At 47.6% G+C, this 21,484-nt stretch overlaps 1 protein-coding gene across 3 annotated transcripts in view; it reads left to right on the top strand.

Annotated features, from left to right (window-relative positions):
• Window positions 1-262: 262 nt before the first annotated feature.
• Window positions 263-21,484, top strand: part of LOC126544130 (peptide methionine sulfoxide reductase-like) — a 72,828-nt gene continuing 51,606 nt past the window's right edge. The window contains exons 1-2 of one of the 3 annotated variants that reach the window (XM_055061714.1): window positions 389-460; window positions 10,620-10,772. Coding sequence is in view for 2 of the 3 variants with exons in the window: in XM_050191354.3 (XP_050047311.1) it covers window positions 377-460 (84 nt within the window). In the remaining variant the exon portion in view is untranslated. Of the gene's footprint in view, window positions 461-10,619; window positions 10,773-21,484 lie in introns of all 3 variants that reach the window. The other 2 variants (XM_050191354.3, XM_055061712.2) reach the window with 2 other exon arrangements.

Genomic DNA, 21,484 nt, shown 5'->3' with positions numbered 1-21,484 from the left:
TAAATTAGGACAATTAGCTGCCCAGCGTGAGCATATCTCCGTAGCCTACTGTACGAAGTTATTGCCCGCGAACAACGTGCTGCTTGTGGATAGTTGGCCGCAGATCAGCCGCCAGTTATTGTCTTCTTCCCGACCGGCGGTAATGACGGCCGCCGGCCCGTTTCCCGCGTCGGTCCACTACGTAAACGCAGAGTGAATATTCGTGACGAGCTCGCGACAAGGTCAAACGTCGCGGCGCTCGCGCGTCTTGTACGCCCGGTGGGAAGGAACGCAATATACAAGTGGTCGCACAAGTCACGGGGGCTGCCAGGATCGCGAGCGGCGACGCGCGTCGGCAGTTTCGCGGAGAGCCTGCCGGAAGAGCGAGCAGCAGCCCATGGCGCCGGTGGCAGCTTTGGTCACGGAGCTCTACATGAGCGCGTGCAAGTGGTACGACCGTATCGTCAACTTCAACACCACCGTGAGTTGACCTGCCAAGCAGCTCTACTGAGCGCGTGGCCTAGCCAATGTCAGCGCGATGGCGACGCTGCCTTCTGCCATAAAGCTGGCAGCGGCTCACCCGATTGTCTGACCAGCTTGCGCCACCTCTTTGGCTTTCCTGAGGGCGACGCACGCTGTTGAGTAGGGACGTTGCGTGATCTGAGATCGTCCAGGTTGGCGCGCGCTTCCGGTCAGTGGCATCGGAAAGGCTTCGGAGAAGGCGGGGGTCAACGGCTGTTGTTCAGCACTGCGCTACCCGGCCCGCCACATAACAGCGTTTGGAGCGGGCGTTGTCTAGCTTATCGGTGTTTTTAGAGCGCAGCTCTTTGGCGTCCGTTCCTGGGTTTCGCGTCGTCGTCGGCGTTGTCGTCGGCCTCGTAACCAGCTCCGCCCCCCTTTCATCCCCCCAGCGCTAGCAGCGACCGACTGATACCGCTGGATGCCGCTGACGCCGCTAGAGAGTCAAGATAACGTGACTGCATAGAACACCGTCGCCGCCATGCAGAAAGAGGAGGAAAGGGTCCCCCCCCCCTGTTCTTGTGTGGCGGATAGGGTGCTCTTCAGTTGCCGACGCGCCGGTTATTTCACGTAGGCCCCGGCACGTCGACGAATACGTGACCACCTTCCCACGGCTAGACCTGGTTCTTAGCGCTGCGGAAGCGAGGGTATCATATTGTTTGTGTCGGCATCGGCGGCGTTGTCCCTGAAACCAACTCCGCAGCTGGGGTTGACTCACTATCGGCGTCAGCGGCATCAGTCAGTCGCTGCTATCTCTTCCCTCCTCCCTTTATCGTGTTGTCCGCTTGCTGCGCGCGCTTCTGCCCCCATCGTTTGCCGCTGGGTGTACACGCCGCCCCCCTCCCCCCTCTTCCTGCGAGTCTCCGGTTGTCAAAGCGCCGGCTCGAACTTAATTCCTTTCTTCGCTCCTCCTCCAATGCAACCCCTGTGCGGTGGCAATCAGAGAGCCAGATCGGTGGCGGCGGATCTGTATATGTGCACCGCCCGAGCCGAAATTGCCGCTGCCGTTCGCCCTGTGCGGTGGCAATCAGAGAGCCAGATCGGTGGCGGCTTGACATAAAGACAAACAGCAATTTCCTAACACTTATGCGGGAGAACATCCCGTTCCTCTCGCTCGTAACGCGTCCCACGGCTGTGACAACCTCGCGAGGCACTTGTATAGATCTCGTCTTTGAGAATCAAGCATTGGTGTACCAAGTCGAACATATATCAGTCTATTTCTCCGACCACAAAGCTTCCTTCATGACTGTCAAGAACTGTTAGTGGAGTCTTTGTTAAAGGAATACGTGTGAAAAATAAAAAAAAATTCTGTGATAGCGCATACATGTGTTGCTCGATTTCTTTGCCTCAATCTATCGAAAAGGTGAAACAGCTTATTTGCTGCGCTCAAATTTCGCATTAGGAAGTAACGTAATCGTCGGTAATTTTTTTTTTTTTTCCTGGCTGTTCGGTAGGTTCAATACATAGGTATATGTACCGGATATCGACATCATTCACTGCGCGTAGAATGCACATCAGATGTGTCCGAGGATGGTCGGCACGTACGTGCGCATGCTTCCGGCGACTTGCATGCCCGCTCCTTCGGGCCTGCCATCGGCGTTGAAGCGTTGTCCACGAAACGAAGAATAGTCTTCTAAATGCTTCAAGCGTTTCCGACACGACTTATTGCACTTTCACCAGTTTCAGTCTACCAGATTTCTGGAGTCAACTATAGAGTTCAGGAAGAACAGCAGCGTTCGGGTGACATTTCCTCTCGGTTAACGTCCGCGAGCGAGAGTTCCAGACTTTGTAATCATGTGATGGCTCACCGCCGTACTCCCTGCGTGCCCTGTGGTGTCAACGCAGGAGCGCGTCCTACCAAATCGTCTTTCTTTATACTACCATGGCACTTACCTGCCACGGTGCCGACTGATCGAACTGAGTCCATCTTTACTAAATAATTTCAGTTACGACGTAACTTCTGGTGTTATTCCTGTGGCTGTACACCTCCTACGAGCGACGGCGCGCTGCAGGCCACCAACTCATTTTCCAACGACTTAAAAAAAAAGAAAATGGACCTCGCATGTTGCCCATGCGTTACCCCCAACTCGGCACTAAAGTTTAATAATAGTCGAACCCGAAATCGCGCGCGGATGACGCCAGTGGTTTTTGCCAGGGCCGTGGATTTTCGGGGATGGGGTTAGAGAAGAGAGAGAGAAACTAGTTCGATGTGCCTCCCTCTCCCCGAAATTTCTGTGCACCACAATGCTGCCTGGCCAACGCACCTTTTACCTCCCCCTTCACCGGTCACATGCGTGTGCCCCCCCCCCCCCCCCCCCCCTTGAGAGAGATTCCTGGCTACGCCTCTGGTTATTGCATATTATATAGGTGGTTTCTCATGGTACTGCAAATATAAAAGGCTATGGACTAGTGGCCTTGGGTTTAAAGAAATATTCGTCGCTAGCCAACGCATCGTTTATTCAAAGTTGCAGTGCGCACTTCCCGTGCGATCGCCACATTTGTACCGCTAAATTGCCCAAGCGGCGAAGCCGCGACGAACCTCGACCTTTTTCGCCATTTGCGCGCTTCAAAAGGATTTGCGGTCCGGTGCGCACATTTGGCGAAGCTCCGCCCTGTAACGTCAGCGGAAACTTACGCAGTGCAGCCTCATGCAGAACACTTCTATGATCATTTTAATTGAACAGCGTGTATACGCTTAGGTGCATCAGAGTCGCCAAACGCCGACGCTATAGACTCGAGAAGAAAGCGAAGAAGATAAGCGTTGGCATCTGGTACTAATATGATACATTCGAGGAACGAGGAAAACTACTGCAACGATGCAATTGTCGCATGTTTGTTGGGAGCGCAGATGAATGCACCTGTTTGTGTGTTCCGGGGCTTGTTTACGTTCTGCTTCGAGTCCGACTCATTTTCATCTGACGCACGACCGTGAAAGACGGCTCGCCGTCCGCACGCAAACCGCGCACGAAGTGTGTCGTTTCCTTTGCGCCGCGCGCTCCCGAATAAAGCAAGGAATCGTGTACGGCGCTGGCCCAGTGCTTCATTTGTGAAGTAGCGCTTGGGCTGCCCTTTATTCCTGACTATATTGAGTGAGCACCAGTAAAAAATGCTCGGCTTTTAGAACTTGTCGCACTTTCATCGTTATATTTTCCTCTCAAAGGACTGATCAGTCAACACAGTATAGTCTGCTCTTCTGTACGCCTGAACAAGTGCCTGCGCAATGCGCTATGAGGAAAGTCAAGTGCAGGGCTCCGGATTAATTTTGACCACCTGAGGTTGTTTAACGTGAATCCTAAGCGCGGTACGCGCACTAGCCGCTTTGCGATGGAGGTCGAATACAAAACGCCCCTGTATACCGCGCGCTTTGGGTGCACATTAAGCGACGTAGTCCATGTGTTGCTTGGGGCCGTTAAACTCCATCAATCAATCAACCGTCTGTCGCCGCCCTTGTTATTCCACACACAAATCCAAATCGTAGGAGTGCAGCGGCTTTGGAGCGCGTATGCAACTGCAACGTTCGTTTCGGTTCAAAATTAGTCTTCGGGCACACGTTTATGGAGTAAATGTTTGCCTTGGCTATATTGTTATGAAAGAAGTTTATTTACAGAGTGAAACGAGGTCCACTAGGAAGACACAGGGAAGGATCAGCCGACGCGCAGTACAGCCGAGCTCACGCGCGCCCACTCCTTTCCCTGGCTCAGTCGCGCAGTGCTGCGTCATTTTCCCCGGGGGCAGACGAAGCTCGCTGAGCGAGCTAAAGGGGCCTGTGATGGCACTGCTTGAGTCTGGCCACGTGATCAACTTGCGTCGCACTTGAACGCCGATTACTTGCAGTCACTTTGGCGACGACATAGTTCACATCGCTCAAGCAAGTGGGTATAACCAATGGTCCCGTGCAAGTGGCCAGAGACTTGCGGTACAATCCATCTTTAAGGCGGAAGCCTTTAATGGCTCATTGTCACGGTCATCTGCCGTTAGCAGAAACTGTCACAGCTTTCTGGCCTCCTGATTGGTCTCCTCTGTGTCGTGACGTCACTGTCGCTAGGCGCAGGTGTGCGCCTCCTGATTGGCTCGCGTGCGTGACGTCGCTGGCGTCAAGTGCGGGTGTCAGGGTGGTTCGGCGCCGCGCGGGATGACTCATCACATCGGCACGCGTGGCGGCCGTGTGTTCGACGGTGCACCCTGACGTCACTGTCGTCAGGCGCTTGAGGTGGCCTCCCGATTGGGCGCTGTGTGGCCTGACGTCACTGTCGCGAGGCGCGCGTAGGCGACCATCTGCTTGGGTGTGGTGTGGCGACGGCGGCAGTTTACTTGCGGTATCGTGTGGGAAGGATGCCTCCTCTCGCCAAACCAGTGTCTCCCAACACGCGACGTGCGGCAGCCGCTGAACGCAAGTGGCGCTCAAGAGAGGCTGAGCGTACACGTCGCATGCATCAGGGCGGCGAGGCGTGTCCGACACCACAGAGTCCAGGGATGCGACGGGCCAACGCAAGAGAGGCAATGCGTTTGAAGCGACTCGCTGCATCTACGGGGACCAAGGCAAATAAAGCTCGGAAGCGCCGTGACCGCCATCTTGCCGTGGCAAGCCGAGCAAGTACAATTCAATCGAGCGAAGTGGATGATGAGGATGGCCAACTACACCTCGACACCGCCATGGAAGACGCGTCTCCTCCTGATCCACAAACGGCGCTACAACAGTTCCAGGCGGCCACAAACTACTTTGACACTTCGTCCAGAACGACGTTGCAGGCATTTAATAAACAAACATTCACATAACAGTGTACGAGCTGTGTGCCTCCATGGTGTTTCCGACGCAACAAATCGCCATTGGCAATGATGTCAGGCTTCCGCCGTTTCACACTTTAGTTTCGACAAAGTGTCTTCCGTTTTTGCGAACAGGTGTTCACAACCAGTGGCGTAGCCAGAAATTTCGTTCGGGGGGGGCTCACGTTGCAGGTGGACCTCCTCCTTAAGAGGAAACATTAGGTCGGATGCTCCTATCTAAATACATGTATGAGGAGAATACGTTTTTCTCGGCAACCACTGCTCCGAATTTGACGAGGTTTGTTGCATTTAAAAGAAAAACTTAAATTCCAGTAACTGCTTGTTTCGAATTTTCGATTTAGGTCGTCAATATTTTATTGAAAAGTGGCGAAAATCGAAAATTTTCAGTAAACGAAACAAGCATACAACTCTGTAAATCAGCAATGATAATTGATATCACAATTCTGTGAATTGCACATAATAGTACATCTACAGCGGACAAAATTGATACGTTACACATGAGTCTAAAAAAATTAAGTATTATGGAAATATGGCTTTTGCAGAACCCTTGTACATAACATAACCAATTCACGTAAGATACACATTGACATATCGAATTTGTCCGCTTTGAATGATGTAATGGATGCCGTTTACAGAAACGCGATATCTGTTCTTGATGTATAGCTATTATTATTTAAACTTCGTGCTTCTATTTTTTTCGCCCTTTCGAATTTTTCTAAATATTTTAAACAGAGTTCAGGCCCTAAATCAGAATTCCGCTTCCAACAGACACTAGAATTTAACATACTCTCTCAAATGCAACAAATTTCATTAAAAGCGATTTAGGAGTTATCTCAGACAACCGTTTCTGCGTTTTACATGTATCTGAATAGGCCACGTCGGAGTTGGGCCCGAGCTAAAGCTTTCTCTTAAACAATTTGCCTAGGGATCAAATACACGAATAATAACTGCATTGCCATTGCCAAAGATGCTGCAAACGAATTGTTGAACGCTACGCACTGTCAATACAAGTAAAATATGTATTTTTTCATAAAAGAATATACTCGTATGTGCCAAAAATTGTGCCCAACATAACTGATGTCAATGCTTCGATGTATTTTGTCTATTTAATAAGTAAAGATAATATCACACGAACTTTAGAACTACATCAGTTCGAAGCCAGCAAAGCAGTGCATGCCGCTGATGTGAAAAATGTAAAGGCCATAAAATGAACAAGTTGAGGACAAATATGTTAATGACACTTTGTCATTCAAGATCCTTGTTTACATTCTTGTACATATGCAACAGCCAGTGAAAAATCTCAATGACGCTTCCGTTTGTTCCAGTGTATTACGCAGCAGCAGCTGTCACCGGTCGTGTATCGTGAGTAATTGCACCGAAATTATAGTCGCAACAGAGACCACGTATAAAAAGCATGAGTTCTGCAGAATATACGAGGGCGAGTCAAATGAAAGTGAGCTAATGCGAATATATAACAAACGGGGTTCTTTAATTAAAAGTAGCCCCCATGAGCATTTAGACATTTGTCCCGATGACTAAAGAGTCGCGCAATTCCCGCCTCATAAAGCTCCTTGGGTCGCTCCTTCAAAACGTCTGCAACTGACTTTCACGACATCGTCCGAGACGAATCTCGTTCCCTTGAGCTGTTTTTTCGGTTGCCCCAAAATGTGGAAGTCGCAAGGCGACAGGTCTGAGCTGTGTGGCGGATGTTGCATCGTTTCCCGCTTGAACTTTGCCAGTTTTGTATTAACCACATCAGCGACGAGGGAACGGGCATTGTCGTGGAACAAGATGACCCCATTCGTCAATTTTCCACGTAGTTTGTTCTTGATTGCTACACGCAGCCGATCCGGCGTTTCACAATATCGGAAACAATTGATAGATTTAGCAAATACTATCAGTAATGGCCCCCGACGATCGAAAAATAAAAGTCAACAACACCTTACTGGTGGAAATGACGGCCTTTGCTTTCTTTGGGGAAGGTGAATTTGAATGTTTCCATTGTAAGCTTTGCTGTAGCGTTTCAGGCTCTTAGTAGTGGCATGATGGTTCGTCTCCGATCACAATTGCAGACCAGAAATTGTCACCTTTATTGTGATACCGGATCAGGTGAGTAAACACAGCACTGATCTTCTCCGTATTCTGGCGGTGGTTCGAAATCTTGTGCATCCATTGCGCACACAAGAACCGATAACCGAGATGTTCATGAATTATGGCGTGAACCAAACCGTGACTGATGTTCACACGCTCTGCCAGTTCATCGATGCTTATCCTCCGTTCTTGTCTCATCAGCTCATCAACTTTTGCAATTTTGTTAGGGGTGATTGCACGATGGCTTTGGCCCGGTCTGGGGTCGTCTTTACAAATTTCACGTCCTTCTTTGAACCATTTGTTCCAACGCTTCACAGTGGCCAATGAAATGCAATGTCCCATGTACACGGCAGCCATACGGTGACTAATTTCTTTTTGGGAAACACCTTCAGCTGTCAAAACCTGACGGCACCACGCTGCTCAACTTCTGGAGAGTCCATTACGGCACGCAACCATGTTCAACCCAGTGTATGAGAGCATTAAAGAACATTTATCCTCACACCTGCGTGTCACTTTTGTAAATGAGAGATGCCTGTGTGCTACGCGCAGGCCTTGCAGATAATGAACAGAACCATAATTGCGCAGGGTGGGTAGGCTCACTTTCATTTGACTCGCCCTGGTACATTAGAAATGCGAAGAAGCAATGGAATATACAAATGCGAAGATACAGCTTGATAAAGGGCAAAAAGTGCCACTGGAAACGAAGTTCACTACACGTATACACAAACCCTCGCACCAAGATATTTAAACATACGTATCAGTAAGTCTCCAATAAATCTACGTATCTAAGAAAGTCACGGTATATAATGCGTCAAATAAGGCAAATAAACATGTTGCGCAATCACAGATTCACACAATCCTAGATCCTGCCCCCATTCCATCCACTCCCCCCGATGTATCGCGCGCGACGGAAGGCGGCGCGCTTGCTCCTCTCTTTTCTCCCTTGCGCCCACAAGACTGAGCCACTATCGTCGGCTCACCCATTTCCCCCCACCCCCCACACGCCTTCACTCGCACATACAGCTTGCGGCGCGGGGTTACGATGTTATCGCACTTAGACTTTATGCGGAACATGATGGCGACGGCGACGGCAGGAATGCGCCTAGAGTGTCCATATAATTGCTATCGCAATAATATAATAAGAGTATCCGGCAGCTTAAGCGTCCCATGGCCCATTAATTTCCGCAAAAGAAATAACAAAGTAGCACTTTCACCATACGACAATTCGCTGCACCGCAACAACGCTTCTTTTTTCGTTTTGTGGTGCGGGGGCACCGTAATGAAAAAAAAAAACGCAAAGTATGTTGGTCACAATAGAATGCCTACTTTGGGCAACTGATATGGCTATTAAAGGAATATCGAAGAAAACACGAGACGCTTGGTCCACCAAGAACCAGGCGCATACTGCTCGGCATCCTACACCGGCGAGACAAGACTTTCTGGAGAGGTTGCGCTCAAGCGAACGTGGTGCAATCCGTCGAGTCCCCACAGTGATGGCGGCTAGCGACCATTGTTTCTTTTTCTCGTCTGCTAGCTATAAAGCGTCCAAAGCTCTGCCAGGCGAAAATACACTCGGCCAGAGAAAACCGAACGCGCACCGAAGTGCGCCGCGCGCTGGTCGGGGCAACACGAGAAAAACGCGTGCGCTCTGGCTGGCTCTGGCAGCGCGCGGGTAGGGGAGCGAGAACAAAAAATAATATGAAGAGGCTCAATGGGTCCTCGCGATTAAAAGTCAAAGTAGAAAAATCTAAATAAGAACGTAGTTGCCTTGGCTGGCTTTAGTGTCTTCACTGGATGCTTTGGCGAGGTGAACAAAAAAAATGATATTTTTTTATGTGACATGACGGCACGAATGAACCACCACAACGCTTCGTCTCATCGGGCCTCGCTACGGGCTTTGTCAACTTGTCTGATAGCGTGTTGATTTGGCTTGTCTCGTTGTATGGCCCGATGTGCGACTTTGGAAAAGTCAATGCACCTTTGGCGTCAAATATTTATGGGAGCATTAAACTTACAAAGTTCCGCAATTGAAAATCTAAAGCACACGTTTAAAAATGTCAATGTACCTTTCACATCAAATGTTTATGAGAACTTTATACCCATAAAGTTTCAGAACTGATATCCACGCGCTCCGTAAATTCCATGATAGAGTGTAGATTCCGCGGCCTCCGCGAAATGCCGCGGCGAGCCCGCTCGCCATGAAAACACCCTTGAAACTTTGTGCTCGGATGGGGCTGCTTGCGCTATGTGACTTCCAGTGCATGGGCGTTGCCGCAAAATTCAGCCTGAGTTCGCAATTTTCGCGGTGAAATGGCTCTTCGAGCGTGAAAAAGACGCTCTAGACAAAATCCAGAATGATTTCCGGCGCCGGGGGTTGCTTTTGTCGGCGGTGCATGGACAGCACGAAAAAATTTCGGGGGGGGCTGAAGCCCCATAAGCCCCCCCCCCCCCCCCCTGGCTACGCCCCTGTTCACAACCAAACATAGTCACCCGGAGTAAAGCTGACGGGTATATGCCGGGAATCGTAGCGAGACTTGCTGTGGCCTTGCGAGGAAAACGTCCTAAGATGCGCCAGTCGACGTGCTTGTTCAGCTCGGCACAAAGTGTGGGCGATTGAAGCATCTTCTTTACACGACAAAGGTAGAATAGTGTACAGAAAGCTCTGGGGAGTGCGTGCGCACAGCAGAAAGAAAGGCGCATATGCAGTAACTTCATGTTAGGCAGTAGTGTACGCATACGTTATAAATGGTAAGGCGGCGTTCCAATTTTTGTGGTCAGCGGTGACATACATTGATAGCCTGTTGGTAAGGGTTCGATTCGTCCGCTCCGTGAGGCCATTGGTTTTCGGGTGGTAAGGAGTGGAATGACGATCGGCAGAACCACAAAGCCGTAAAAGGTCTTTAACGACATCGGCGGTCAATTGCCGGCCACGGTCGCTGATGGCAACCCGTGGAGCACCGTGACGTAGTATGACGTGATGCAACAAAAAGGAAGAGACGTCTGCTGCAGCGGCAGATGGAACTGCCGCCGTTTCCGTCTAACGAGTTAGATAATCGACGCATACTATAATCCAGCGGTAGCCAGCTGACGTCTTTGGAAGCGGGCCGAGCAGGCCTATGCCGACTTTTTCAAAGGGCAATGTCGGTGGCCTAACTGGTTACAAATGGCCTGCTGAAGCCTTCAAGGTCTGCTTGTGGCGCTGGCAAACAGTATCGCTGGCGACATACTGTTTTGTTGTTTTCCAGATCTTGCTCCAGAAACGTCTCTGGCGAAGTCGGTGTAGTGTGCGTGCGAAGCCAAGGTGCCTGGACGTGATATCGTCGTGCATGGAACGAAGGACAGCATGCAGGGCGCAGGTTTTCGGGCACAACTAGAAGCAATGGAGGACCATCAGCTGAGTAATTATTTTTTTGTACAGCAAACCATTACGATAAGTAAACTGTGTTGTTCCTGCTGACTCACGTGCAGCTGCCCGAAGAGATTTCAATGTAGGGTCGCAAAGTCGCTCGCTCTCGAAGGTATACTCAGGTCTGGAAAGCCGGAAGAGATGGAAATTAGGTAGTCATCGAAGTCAACATCGTCAGCCTTAGTGTGCGGCGAAGGGAGACGGGATAGGCAATCAGCATCTGTATGACGTCGTCCGCCCTTGTAGGTGACGGAAAAGCTGTGCTCTTGAAGGCGTAACGCCTAGCGGGCCAGACGGGTCGCGCAGCCCAACGAGCCTACAGAGTGAATGATGGCCAGTCACTATCGCGAATGCGCAGCCGTACTGATACGAACGGAACTTCTGAATGAAGATGACTACTAGACACTCGAGTTCAGTAACGGTGCAGTTTCTCTCCGATTTTGTAAATGTCCGACTAGTATATGCTGGCGACCACCGCAGATCTGAACAAGCACAGCGCCAACACCCACACCGCTGGCGTCAGTATGCAGCTCAGTTGACACCTCCGAATCAAAATACCGCAGGACCGGTCCAGAAGTCAACAAAAAATTTGAGCTGTTGAAACGCAGACTCGCAGTCAGCAGTCCACAAGTATGGGGTGTCTTTGTGAAGGAGAGACGTGAGGGGAGAGGCAAGCTGCGCGGAATTCTTGATAAAGCGCCGGAAATATGAGCAAGGGCCCAAAAGACTTCGCAGGTCTTTCACAGTGTGTGGCTGTTGGAAGTCGCAAATCGCTGCTATCTTTTCAGGGTCTGGTCGTATGCCATCTTTGTCGATCAGAAAGCCTATATTACGAGGGCTTGACGCTCACCAAAATGACATTTATTTGAGTTTAAAATAAGGCCAGCTCGCTGGATACAGTCAAGAACCACCGGAAGGCGCTGATTGTGCTCGTGAAATGTCCGGCCGTATATAATGACGTCATCTAAATGGCACATACAAATTTCCCATTTGAGTTCATGGAGCACGGCATCCATAAATCTCTCGAATGTTGCTGGAGCATTGCACAAGCCAAAGGGCATAACGTAGAACTCAAAGAAGCCGTCAGGTGTTTCAAAGGCTGTCTTCTCCTTGCCTGACGGGTGCATTGGAATTTGCCAATACCCTGACCGTAAATCAACAGAAGAGAAATACGACGCGGAGTGGAGGCAGTCGACGGCGTCGTCTATTCGTGGTAGGGGGTACGTCTTTCTTTGTGACGGTGATTAGCGGTGATAGTCCACGTAGAATCGCCATCAGTTGTCTTTTTTTCTTGACTAGGATCACAGGAGCAGCCCACGGGCTACATGATTCCTGGATCACTTCCTTCCGTAACATTTCTTCGACCTGCTCGGCGATGACTTTTCTCTCTGAAGGTGAAACGCGATAAGGCTTCTGACGAATTGACGTCGCTTGCCCTGTATGGATGCGGTGTTGCATACGAGACGCCGGTGGTGTATGCATGGAACGCTCGCAGGTCTTGAGCAAAATCAAACACTGTGGCGTAGCGAGCGAGCACTGCTTGAAGCACACAGCTCAATAGAAGACAGCGACATGTTAATCATGCGCCTAAATCAGCAGAATAATCATGGCTGGAATCAGGGTTGGATTTTCTTCCGGCAGTTGACATTTCGACCGTTCCGACGCTGACAATGGATTCTTCATCAATCTTGCCAGTTTAGCTCCTAGCGACAAAGTTACGGATTGGTTTGAAACGGTCACTGTCCAAAGGAGTGTTGACAAGCATCAGTGGTGACAACGAGGGAGCAGCTGGGACTATCACATTTTTTTCTTAAGCGCGTTTTTATATCCGTGCTCGACTAAACCACAGCAGAAGCCCGTGCGAGGGCGAGAAGTGTTCACAGGTACAAACATTGCAGTCTGAGGGGGCAAACACGCACCTCGCGATACAGAGAGAACGTCCGCGGCATCACTGGTGTTATCTGTCATTGGAGTTCGCGCGTCGCGGCGAAGAGAAATCGCGCCAGTGCAACACTCCAAAGTTGCCCCCCCCCCCCCCCCTCACTGGCGTAAGAATTCCTAAAATAATGTCATGCGTTGCGCGTGCAAGTGCAGTAGATTCACTCCGAAATGTCTGGTTTCCTGCCGTATAATTGAAAGAGAACAAACCCCGAGTGGGCGTAACATTTCCTCGCCAACTCTGCGAAAGGTAGACGATTTTTGAAAGACACGCTCATAACAGAAACTGCAGCCCCAGTATCAATTAAAGAAAAAGTAGGAGGAAGCCACAGGGAAGGATCAGCCGGCGCGGAGTACAGCCGAGGTCATGCGTGCCCACTGTACTTCTTTCTTTGGCTCAGTCGCGCAGTGCTGCGACAATATGATGTTAGAAGCCACTGTAAAGGGGGAAACTAGAAAAATAGTAAAGTTACTGTATAGGCTCCCTTTAGGGAGTCTATACAGTAACTCTAATGCATTCTCTACTGTATTCTACTATACAGTAACTCTACTGTAGTCTACTATACAGTAACTCTACTGTAGTCTACTATACAGTAACTCTACTGTATGCTACTACTGTATTCTCTACTGTATTCTACTACTGTATTCTCTATTGCATTCTACTACTGTATAGGGAGCCTATACAGTAGAGAATTTCAGGTAAAGGGACGAAAGCTGCACCCAAGCGCTTGAGGACGCAAACTGCACTGTGGGTCATTTGCGCTTCTTTGTGCTCAGTTTGGGTTCTTTTCTATGCCCGCCGGTTTGCGTCCCCCAACGCTGGGCGCGGCTTGCGTACCCTAACCTAAAGCTCTCCAGTAACTCTAAGAAATAGTGCGCACAAGCGGCACCGATAAATTTGTTCACGAACATATTTCTGCACTTGCGCGGTCTGTTAGGAAATGTCATGCTCGTGACAACTAAAGTCCCTAGATATTTTTTGCGTAAAAAAAAAAAAAAATCTAGGGACTTCAGTCACCAGTTCAGAACACTTATCTGTGTATTCGGATGGTAATAACTGAAATCACACTGGCTTTGGCAACACGATACAAGACTGTTGCTTGCAATGTGCAGTCTGTATACAGGGTGCTTTTTTTTAGACAAAATCTTTTTTTATAAAAACGCCATAAGTGCAACGAACATGGCGCTTTTGCAGCAAACGTGAGTTCCTAGGCGAGGGGACATACTTTGCCGCTGATAACGTGAGCTTCAGGGGCCGAATTCATAAAGCTTTTCGTTTGTAAGTGCTGTTTTTCATTGGCTGATCGCATTCGCTAATAATATGTCTTACATCACTATTGGCTGGCACGTTTTGTCAATACAGGCCCGGAAGACTAATTTACAAAAAAATCATGAAATAAATGTTATTAGTGCCTTAGGGGGCAGCCGTCTATAAATGGCTAATTTACACCTATTCGAAATATTTATCATCGAATTTCAACGGTAACTCCAAACAATATCGAAACCAAGCGCCGCGGGAATGCATAAAAAGGCGGCCCCGCTATCTTATCAGATCGAAACGCCCCGTGACGACAAGCGCGAGGAAGTTGGAAACAGAACGTCTCGGCAAGTTGCAACAGTACTGATACGGCACGTTTTCCCCGACAAGCATGTGCGGCTGTGTGTCGGGTCAGGATTGGCCGCGGCGTGCTATCGTCCCACATCGTCCACACACGTCCATGAAAATGTCACTGCCTCCAAAATAGCCCTTTAGACAACTGCCCCCAAGGATACACATGAAAAAGTTAATTAATGAACTTTTTCAATTCGTCTTCTGAAGATCACATTTATAGTGGAAAAATATGTCTGCCTCGCCTAGGAATTCGTCTGCAAAAACGTCATGTTTGTCGCGCTCGTTATCTTTTTATAAAAAAAAAATATCTGTATTGTCTAAAAAAAAAAAACAGCACACCCCCTATGAAGTATATAAAAGCTGGTGCCGTTGCGCCTTCTTTTTCTTTTTTCTTTCCGTGTGTGTGTGCGTGTGCGTGTGTGTGTGTGTGTGTGTGTGTGTGTGTGTGTGTGTGTGTGTGTGTGTGTGTGTGTGTGTGTGTGTGTGTGTGTGTGTGCTTGTGTGTGTGTGTGTTTGTGTGTGTGTGTGTGCGTGCGCGTGATTAGTGGAGTAGTGACAGTTCCAACAATTCATGTGACAGCGGTTCATATACAAATAGGCCGGCTCGCCAAGTTCACTGCACGATGCCTGCTATTTTCCTTCCATATAATACCCCCCAAGAAATATAGAGGAGTAAGTTACATTAGAAAGTTTTAGATTAGGGGACGCAAGCGGATTGCATCCCCTTACATAAAACTCTCTTTTGACTCTGGAAGTGATGCGTTCTTTGAGGGTCAGTTACGTTAATGTAATGTTTTCCGAATACTTCTTTGAGCGCTACGGGCATTTTGATGGTCTCTTGTTGCATACAATGTCACAAAAATGCTATAGTTCTTTTTTAATCAACATGCGTGCTATGCGTGATTAACAATGGTCTTGGGAAATTTTCCAAAATCACCCGAGTTCCTAACAGTGCCAATATTTTTATGTATACGGTATACTATTTTTTTTCGTGTCTTAGTCACTTATTACCTGAACTCGGTTCTGTATGGGAGCCCATGGAGGGCGCCAAGGTGGAAAGTGCGCCGAGTGGCGATGCCAGGTATCTTCGTTGTCTCTGAAATGAGCACGGAGATAAAAGTATGCTCTTTGAGTAAAGCACCCCGTAGCCGAGTAAAAAAATATGTTGGTGGACGGGCAGTAAACGAATGACGCTATCAAAATAAAGTATTACGACACTCCTCTTGTTAATCAGATAGACGAAGTAATCATATTTAAGTTTTCCTGATTTAACAAAAAAAAAAAAGATCGCCGCTGGTAGACAGCATAATTCTTTATCATTGAGCTGTATTATTCGAAGAGGTGGACATTACTAGCACGAGAAATCGAAGCACATATACGACTAATTAACTTCTTTATTAATTACTTCACGTGATACATTGCAATTTACTAATAGTAGCCGGTGTGTTTGCGAGACGTGTCCGCTTGAAATGAATCTCTAGGATGACACCAGTTTCGAGATGTTATTTTCCTAAATGTAGGACAAAATACAGTTTTGTGGCGCTTTTTTCCAAACTGGTATCATTATGAAAATTCTTTCCAAGTGGATACGCCTTGCAAGCTCACTGGCTAGAATTCGTAAATTGCAATGTGTGACGCAAAGTAATGAATCAACAAGTTAATTAGTATTTTTTATTAGTTGAATATTAGTTTCGACTGCGTGTGCAAGTGTTGTCCGCCTGTGTGAATATAATCCAACTCAAGGACAATAATCATATGATCTTCAACAGGCAATTCTTGGAGGAGATCACCCCGTATACCGAGCTGGTAGATGTAAACATTGGTTTCTTTTGAGTTGATCACTGCATGATTATTGCCGGGCACAGCCTGATACCATGGACGACTCGTCCTGCATCCTTTACGCCTTGTCCACAGTCCGTATAGTCTGCATGCACGCTGCGACAATTATAGGTGAAAGGTTTTCTTTTCTTTTTTTTTTTTTTTCGCTCTATCTTTCTCGAACGGTTTCTGCATATTTCGAGCCGATGACGCTGGTCGCCGCTTACATTCCCAGCTTATGAGCAACAAACGCGCAGCCTCGGCAACAAAAGTGCCTACATAAAAATTCAGGCTACATTTCTCAATTCCAGGCTCCATGCGTAGACCGCACCAAGAAATTCAGGTTTTTCGACGTGCTCCTGGTTCACAAACTTTTGTTCAGTGCTCAGCTGGTAGTATCCCTCTCGTTCCCTTGCACCAGCTCACAAAATCAGTCCAGCTATGTACGTTTTATGGCAAGGCGCGCTAGTAGACATAGTAGGCGTAACTGTTAAACCGAAGAAATAAAGTACCACCCGCCGCGGTGCGCGTAGCGGCTTTGGTGTTAGCTAAACCCGGGGGCTCGTGATCAAATCCCGGCAGCGGCTGTCGAATTTCGGTGGGGTTGAAATGTCGGTGGGGTTAAAATGCAAAAACACCCGTGTACATTCATTGCATTGGGTGCACGTTAAGAAACCCCAAATGGTCAGCAATCAATCCGGAGTCCCCCACTACGCCGTGCCTCATAATAATATCGTGATTTTGGCACGTATAAAACGCCAGAATTTTTAAACGAAGATGTACCGGCTAGTCCCCTTTGTAGACTTGTTGCTAGCTATGGACCCATTGCAACGACTTCCTTGTACGGCAATAGCACCATGACAGTTGCGAGGCTGGTGTCTTCTGGTTTGTGGTGACTCCCTATACGCACATCTCTCGCAGAAACCGAAACAATGGCTGTTCTCCTCGCCTATATTGATCTTGCTCAAATGCCACTACAAAATGCCGGAGACAAGCGGCACTGCCCTCGTCTCGCATCTTCATTCGGGCAGAAGTCCTCTGCTTCCTCACCCACTGCACGCTGAAAGACGGGGTAAGGCTGTCTCGCCTCCAACTTGAAACATGTCGAGTTTGGTATAAGCCCGCCACTGCGCGTGCGATGAGTGAGCCGCAAGTTAAAGGGAATTCACAGCAAAACAGCAGCAGCCGCACAAGTTGCTTGCCTCCCGTTCTCCTCTCGCACGTCTGACATCGTCACTGCGGACAGAGAGCGACCAAAGCAGCCACATTTGTTGCCTGACGTTTCTGACAAACGGGGGACGACAGCGACATTAGCAGTACTGCAGAGCCATCGAACCGTGCGAAGTTCGACTTCCCTCACCGACCCGCCTCCATCTTGGGGGAGTTCAATACAGGCGACGATGCCAACGTTACGTGTGCGCGTATTTTCGCAAATGATTATGACCAGACAAACAGCTGCAAAAGAGATTCATCGTCCTATTCTCAGGTGACTGGTGAAAGCTGACGTACTATTATACCGACGCATTCTTTCTCGATCACGTGAAACGAATACCAACAGCTGCTGCTTGATTTTCTTTTCTTTTTTTCCCGCGACGCGTATTACGCGTTTACGACCATCCTCTCGTTTCGTAATGAGTCATTTTCACCGTAAGTGGCGCTTCCGCTGTGGCGGTTTCAACAGTGGCGATGGGCGTATGCGGGGAATGCATTGTGAGCGAAGCGAAACTTCCTGCGGCCAGCGCAAGCGAGGGCGCCGCGATAAGCTCTAGTAAAATAATAATCGCATAGCAATTGGAACGATGTTATGCATCAAAGTAATGCAGCATATGTCAGCACGCACGATAGACGGCGAACAAGTATTAGCAACTACTCGTAATGCGCTGCCTGCCTCCGTGGTCGTTTTCCGTTTTCCACTGAGCTATACATATGAGCCTCACGCGAAGGGATCCTCAATATAACTTTTCGAGACAGACAGACAGACAGGCAGGCAGACAGACAGACAGACAGACAGACAGACAGACAGACAGACAGACAGACAGACAGACAGACAGACAGACAGACAGACAGACAGACAGACAGACAGACAGACAGACAGACAGACAGACAAGCAGTTAGATAGATAGATAGATAGATAGATAGATAGATAGATAGATAGATAGATAGATAGATAGATAGATAGATAGATAGATAGATAGATAGATAGATAGATAGATAGATAGATAGATAGATAGATAGATAGATAGATAGATAGATAGATAGATAGATAGATAGATAGATAGATAGATAGATAGATAGATAGATAGATAGATAGATAGATAGATAGATAGGTGGTGGATGGATGGATGCATGCGCCCACTCTCGCGCGTACATTGCATATGCGCTTCCTAACAACCGTGCACGTATATAGCCAGTTAATCCACCAGTATTTATTAAATGCATATACGTGACGGATAGCTTTGTGTCCCTATGCCACGTACAGTCGCGGACAGAATATTATGGACCATGAAATCTAAGAAAAAGCTGAATATCTCCGCAACCTCACAACGCAATCTGGTATTTGCATTTTGGACATCGACTAGAATATGCTAACAACGTTGTCGTGGGCAGTTTTACTGGTTAATGCTACAGGCTGCTCGGAAATTGAACGTTTTCGGAGATCCCGTGGTCCATTTTATTCTGTCCGCGACTGTACACAGCATATATATATATATATATATATATATAGACGTCTCTTCGTGAATGTACGCTGTAAAAATGGATACACTGGTTTTCTTGTCGCTCTGGTAACACCCTTACCGTTAGGGCCTTACAAGAATTTATAGAGGACGACAACGGAGCTCTAACTATAGACGTGCGATGACAAAAGACGTGGTTGAAAACTATGTAATCATTCTGACAGCTTTGGACGCACAAAAATATCCGATAGGAGAGTTTCACATCTCTCCTTGTGAAATTCTCTTGTGCGTAAAAATGGACGATAATGCTTTCGCGTTTCCACACGTGAGCAGTCTTGTGTGTCGCTGCTGAATAGTTGTTGTTATTACCGCTGCAGCTGCATTTCGATGGTGCACGTTGGAATGCGCGAAGACTTGTGTTTCCAGGTTTCGGTACGCGATGAAGGATTTTAATCAGTCGAAATCATTCCGGAACCTTCCAGTGTGGCATATCTCGAATGTCGAATCTAGAATGTGCACAGCTATATGCGATAATAAAACCTAATAGTTGCTGTGGCAATGTTTTGCGCATGTCACACTGTTCTTACACGGAAGACACCGCACAGCAATCGTGTAGGCTGAAGCATATACGCCTATACAAACGCAGGTGTTCGTGTAGGCGCAGTCAACCTGATAATTTGTGAGTAATAGTTTTATTAATAGGATAATTGTTTATAGTCTTCAAAACTCGTTTCAACGAACAATGACATATCACTTGACACCGAGCGATGATGTCGAAGCCCGTCAAATGATAATTAAAGGTCGCCTAACACGAAGTTAACTTCAAACAGCTACAAGAGGCATGAAAACGATTGTCAATTGCCGCAGATTTTTGTGAAAGGCCATGCTTGCGTCTTTTAAGTATACTGTATATATAGTACATTCTTGCATAGCGTGCAGTTTTTACTGACGTTTTTCTTTACTAAAGAGCTAGTTTCAGAAGAGTAGAACGATGTGAAAATTTTCTTGCAGAGGCATGTTCTTGTAGTATATATTTTAACTTGAGTAACGCAGCACATATGTGACAGGTTTAGGTGAAAGGAGTTAAACGGTCACTACAGTACTATTAAGATCAGTCATCGCTTGATGATAAATAGGCTAATCCCATCTCAGTTTCAAAAATTACCGTACCGCATTGTCGCTCACTAAGCCATAGAAGGTACAAGCGACATCTACTGTACCTCCTCTCCAGATATTATACGAATTCTCCGAGTTTCAAACAATTGTCGAACGATGCAAGGTGAACAGTGGTGACTGTATACAATGTGCAAACAGCATATAAGAACGGATTCATTTGGAACGTTTAGGCGTAGTGAAGAAAAAAAGAAAGAAAGCGCTCCCTACAGATATACTTTCGATATTTTACAGACTATATGGAGCCGGCACTCAACTCAAATGTGTGCAGTCATGAAGAGCCCTTACAGTTTACATGCGCATCGGTTTTGTAACACTCACCTCAACTACACTGTAAATACCTACCCTCACTCTTGTATAGCGTCAAATGTTGGGCTACACAAGTACTACATGCTTTTTGTCATCCAGCATACACACCACAATAATATCTAAGTTGAAGCTTATCATTCTGATGATACTGCTATTCTTAATGGCGGTCTTCCTGGTTGCAACATCAGTTCTGATAGTGTGTGAGGACAGCGGAGTATAAATTGTAGTAGTGTGAAATAACGCACTGACCCAGAGAGCATGCTTAACATATTCATAAATCTGCGATCAAAGCGTTCATAACGTTTATGTCCAACTATTGAGAGAGCCATTACTGGACGCTCTTCGGATAGTAAACATAAGTTCGGTGCGGATAGTCAATGGTGGCTATCCTCCCGAGTTACGAAAGGCATGGTGAAATGGATAGACACTCGTACTAAGTGTCGCCCGTATACTCCATTGAGATGTATGGACTGTTTGCCTTCTCGCGTGACGTCACAGCTCAAAACGCGGGCGCCTTCTGTTATCTATAGGAGGCATTTTTTTTTTTAAAACAAACTGCGGGGTAGGACAGGGCACAAGGAAAGAAGTGAGGCGAGGCTCAACGCTGAGGCGAGCCTCAACTTGAGCTTCTGTGCACAGCAAAAGAATGCATTGTGACCGTAGCGTGCAAGATGTTCGGGGTGATCTATACGCCAGCTCGCCGTGCTCGCTACCTATATGTTAAATGAAATGTTGAAGGCGTTTCTGAAGAACCACGTAAAATAGAGACCGTCTTTCGACATAAATGTCACACTGCAGGTCTTCAAGCGAACTGTGAAGCTCGTGCTTATCGTTCTAATTTGCACGTACACGGTTAACTTTGCGTTCCCTTAACGGAACAGGTTGTATACATGAAAAAATACGTGCCTCAAAAAAGAGAGAGAAAGAAAAGGAAACGAAAACCGACAACCATTGTAAAAGTAGTCCTTCTATAGACTTGATCGATAATCTGGCTCGGTCAAAGTCAACTGGGCACAAACACGTGAGTGTTCTTCTCAGTTGACCATGTTGCAGTCGGCCTCAGATAAGTACAAGCTTACTTCCGACGCCTATATAATTCAACACACGCGTCAACCATATGCGTTTCTTGCTCCAGCTCGAAAATATACGAAATCAAAGCCGTTACGAACCTGCAATCTT

The sequence above is a fragment of the Dermacentor andersoni genome, chromosome 1, assembly GCF_023375885.2.
Source record: "Dermacentor andersoni chromosome 1, qqDerAnde1_hic_scaffold, whole genome shotgun sequence".
NCBI lineage: Eukaryota > Metazoa > Arthropoda > Arachnida > Ixodida > Ixodidae > Dermacentor > Dermacentor andersoni.
This window is presented reverse-complemented; position numbering and strand designations above follow the sequence as displayed.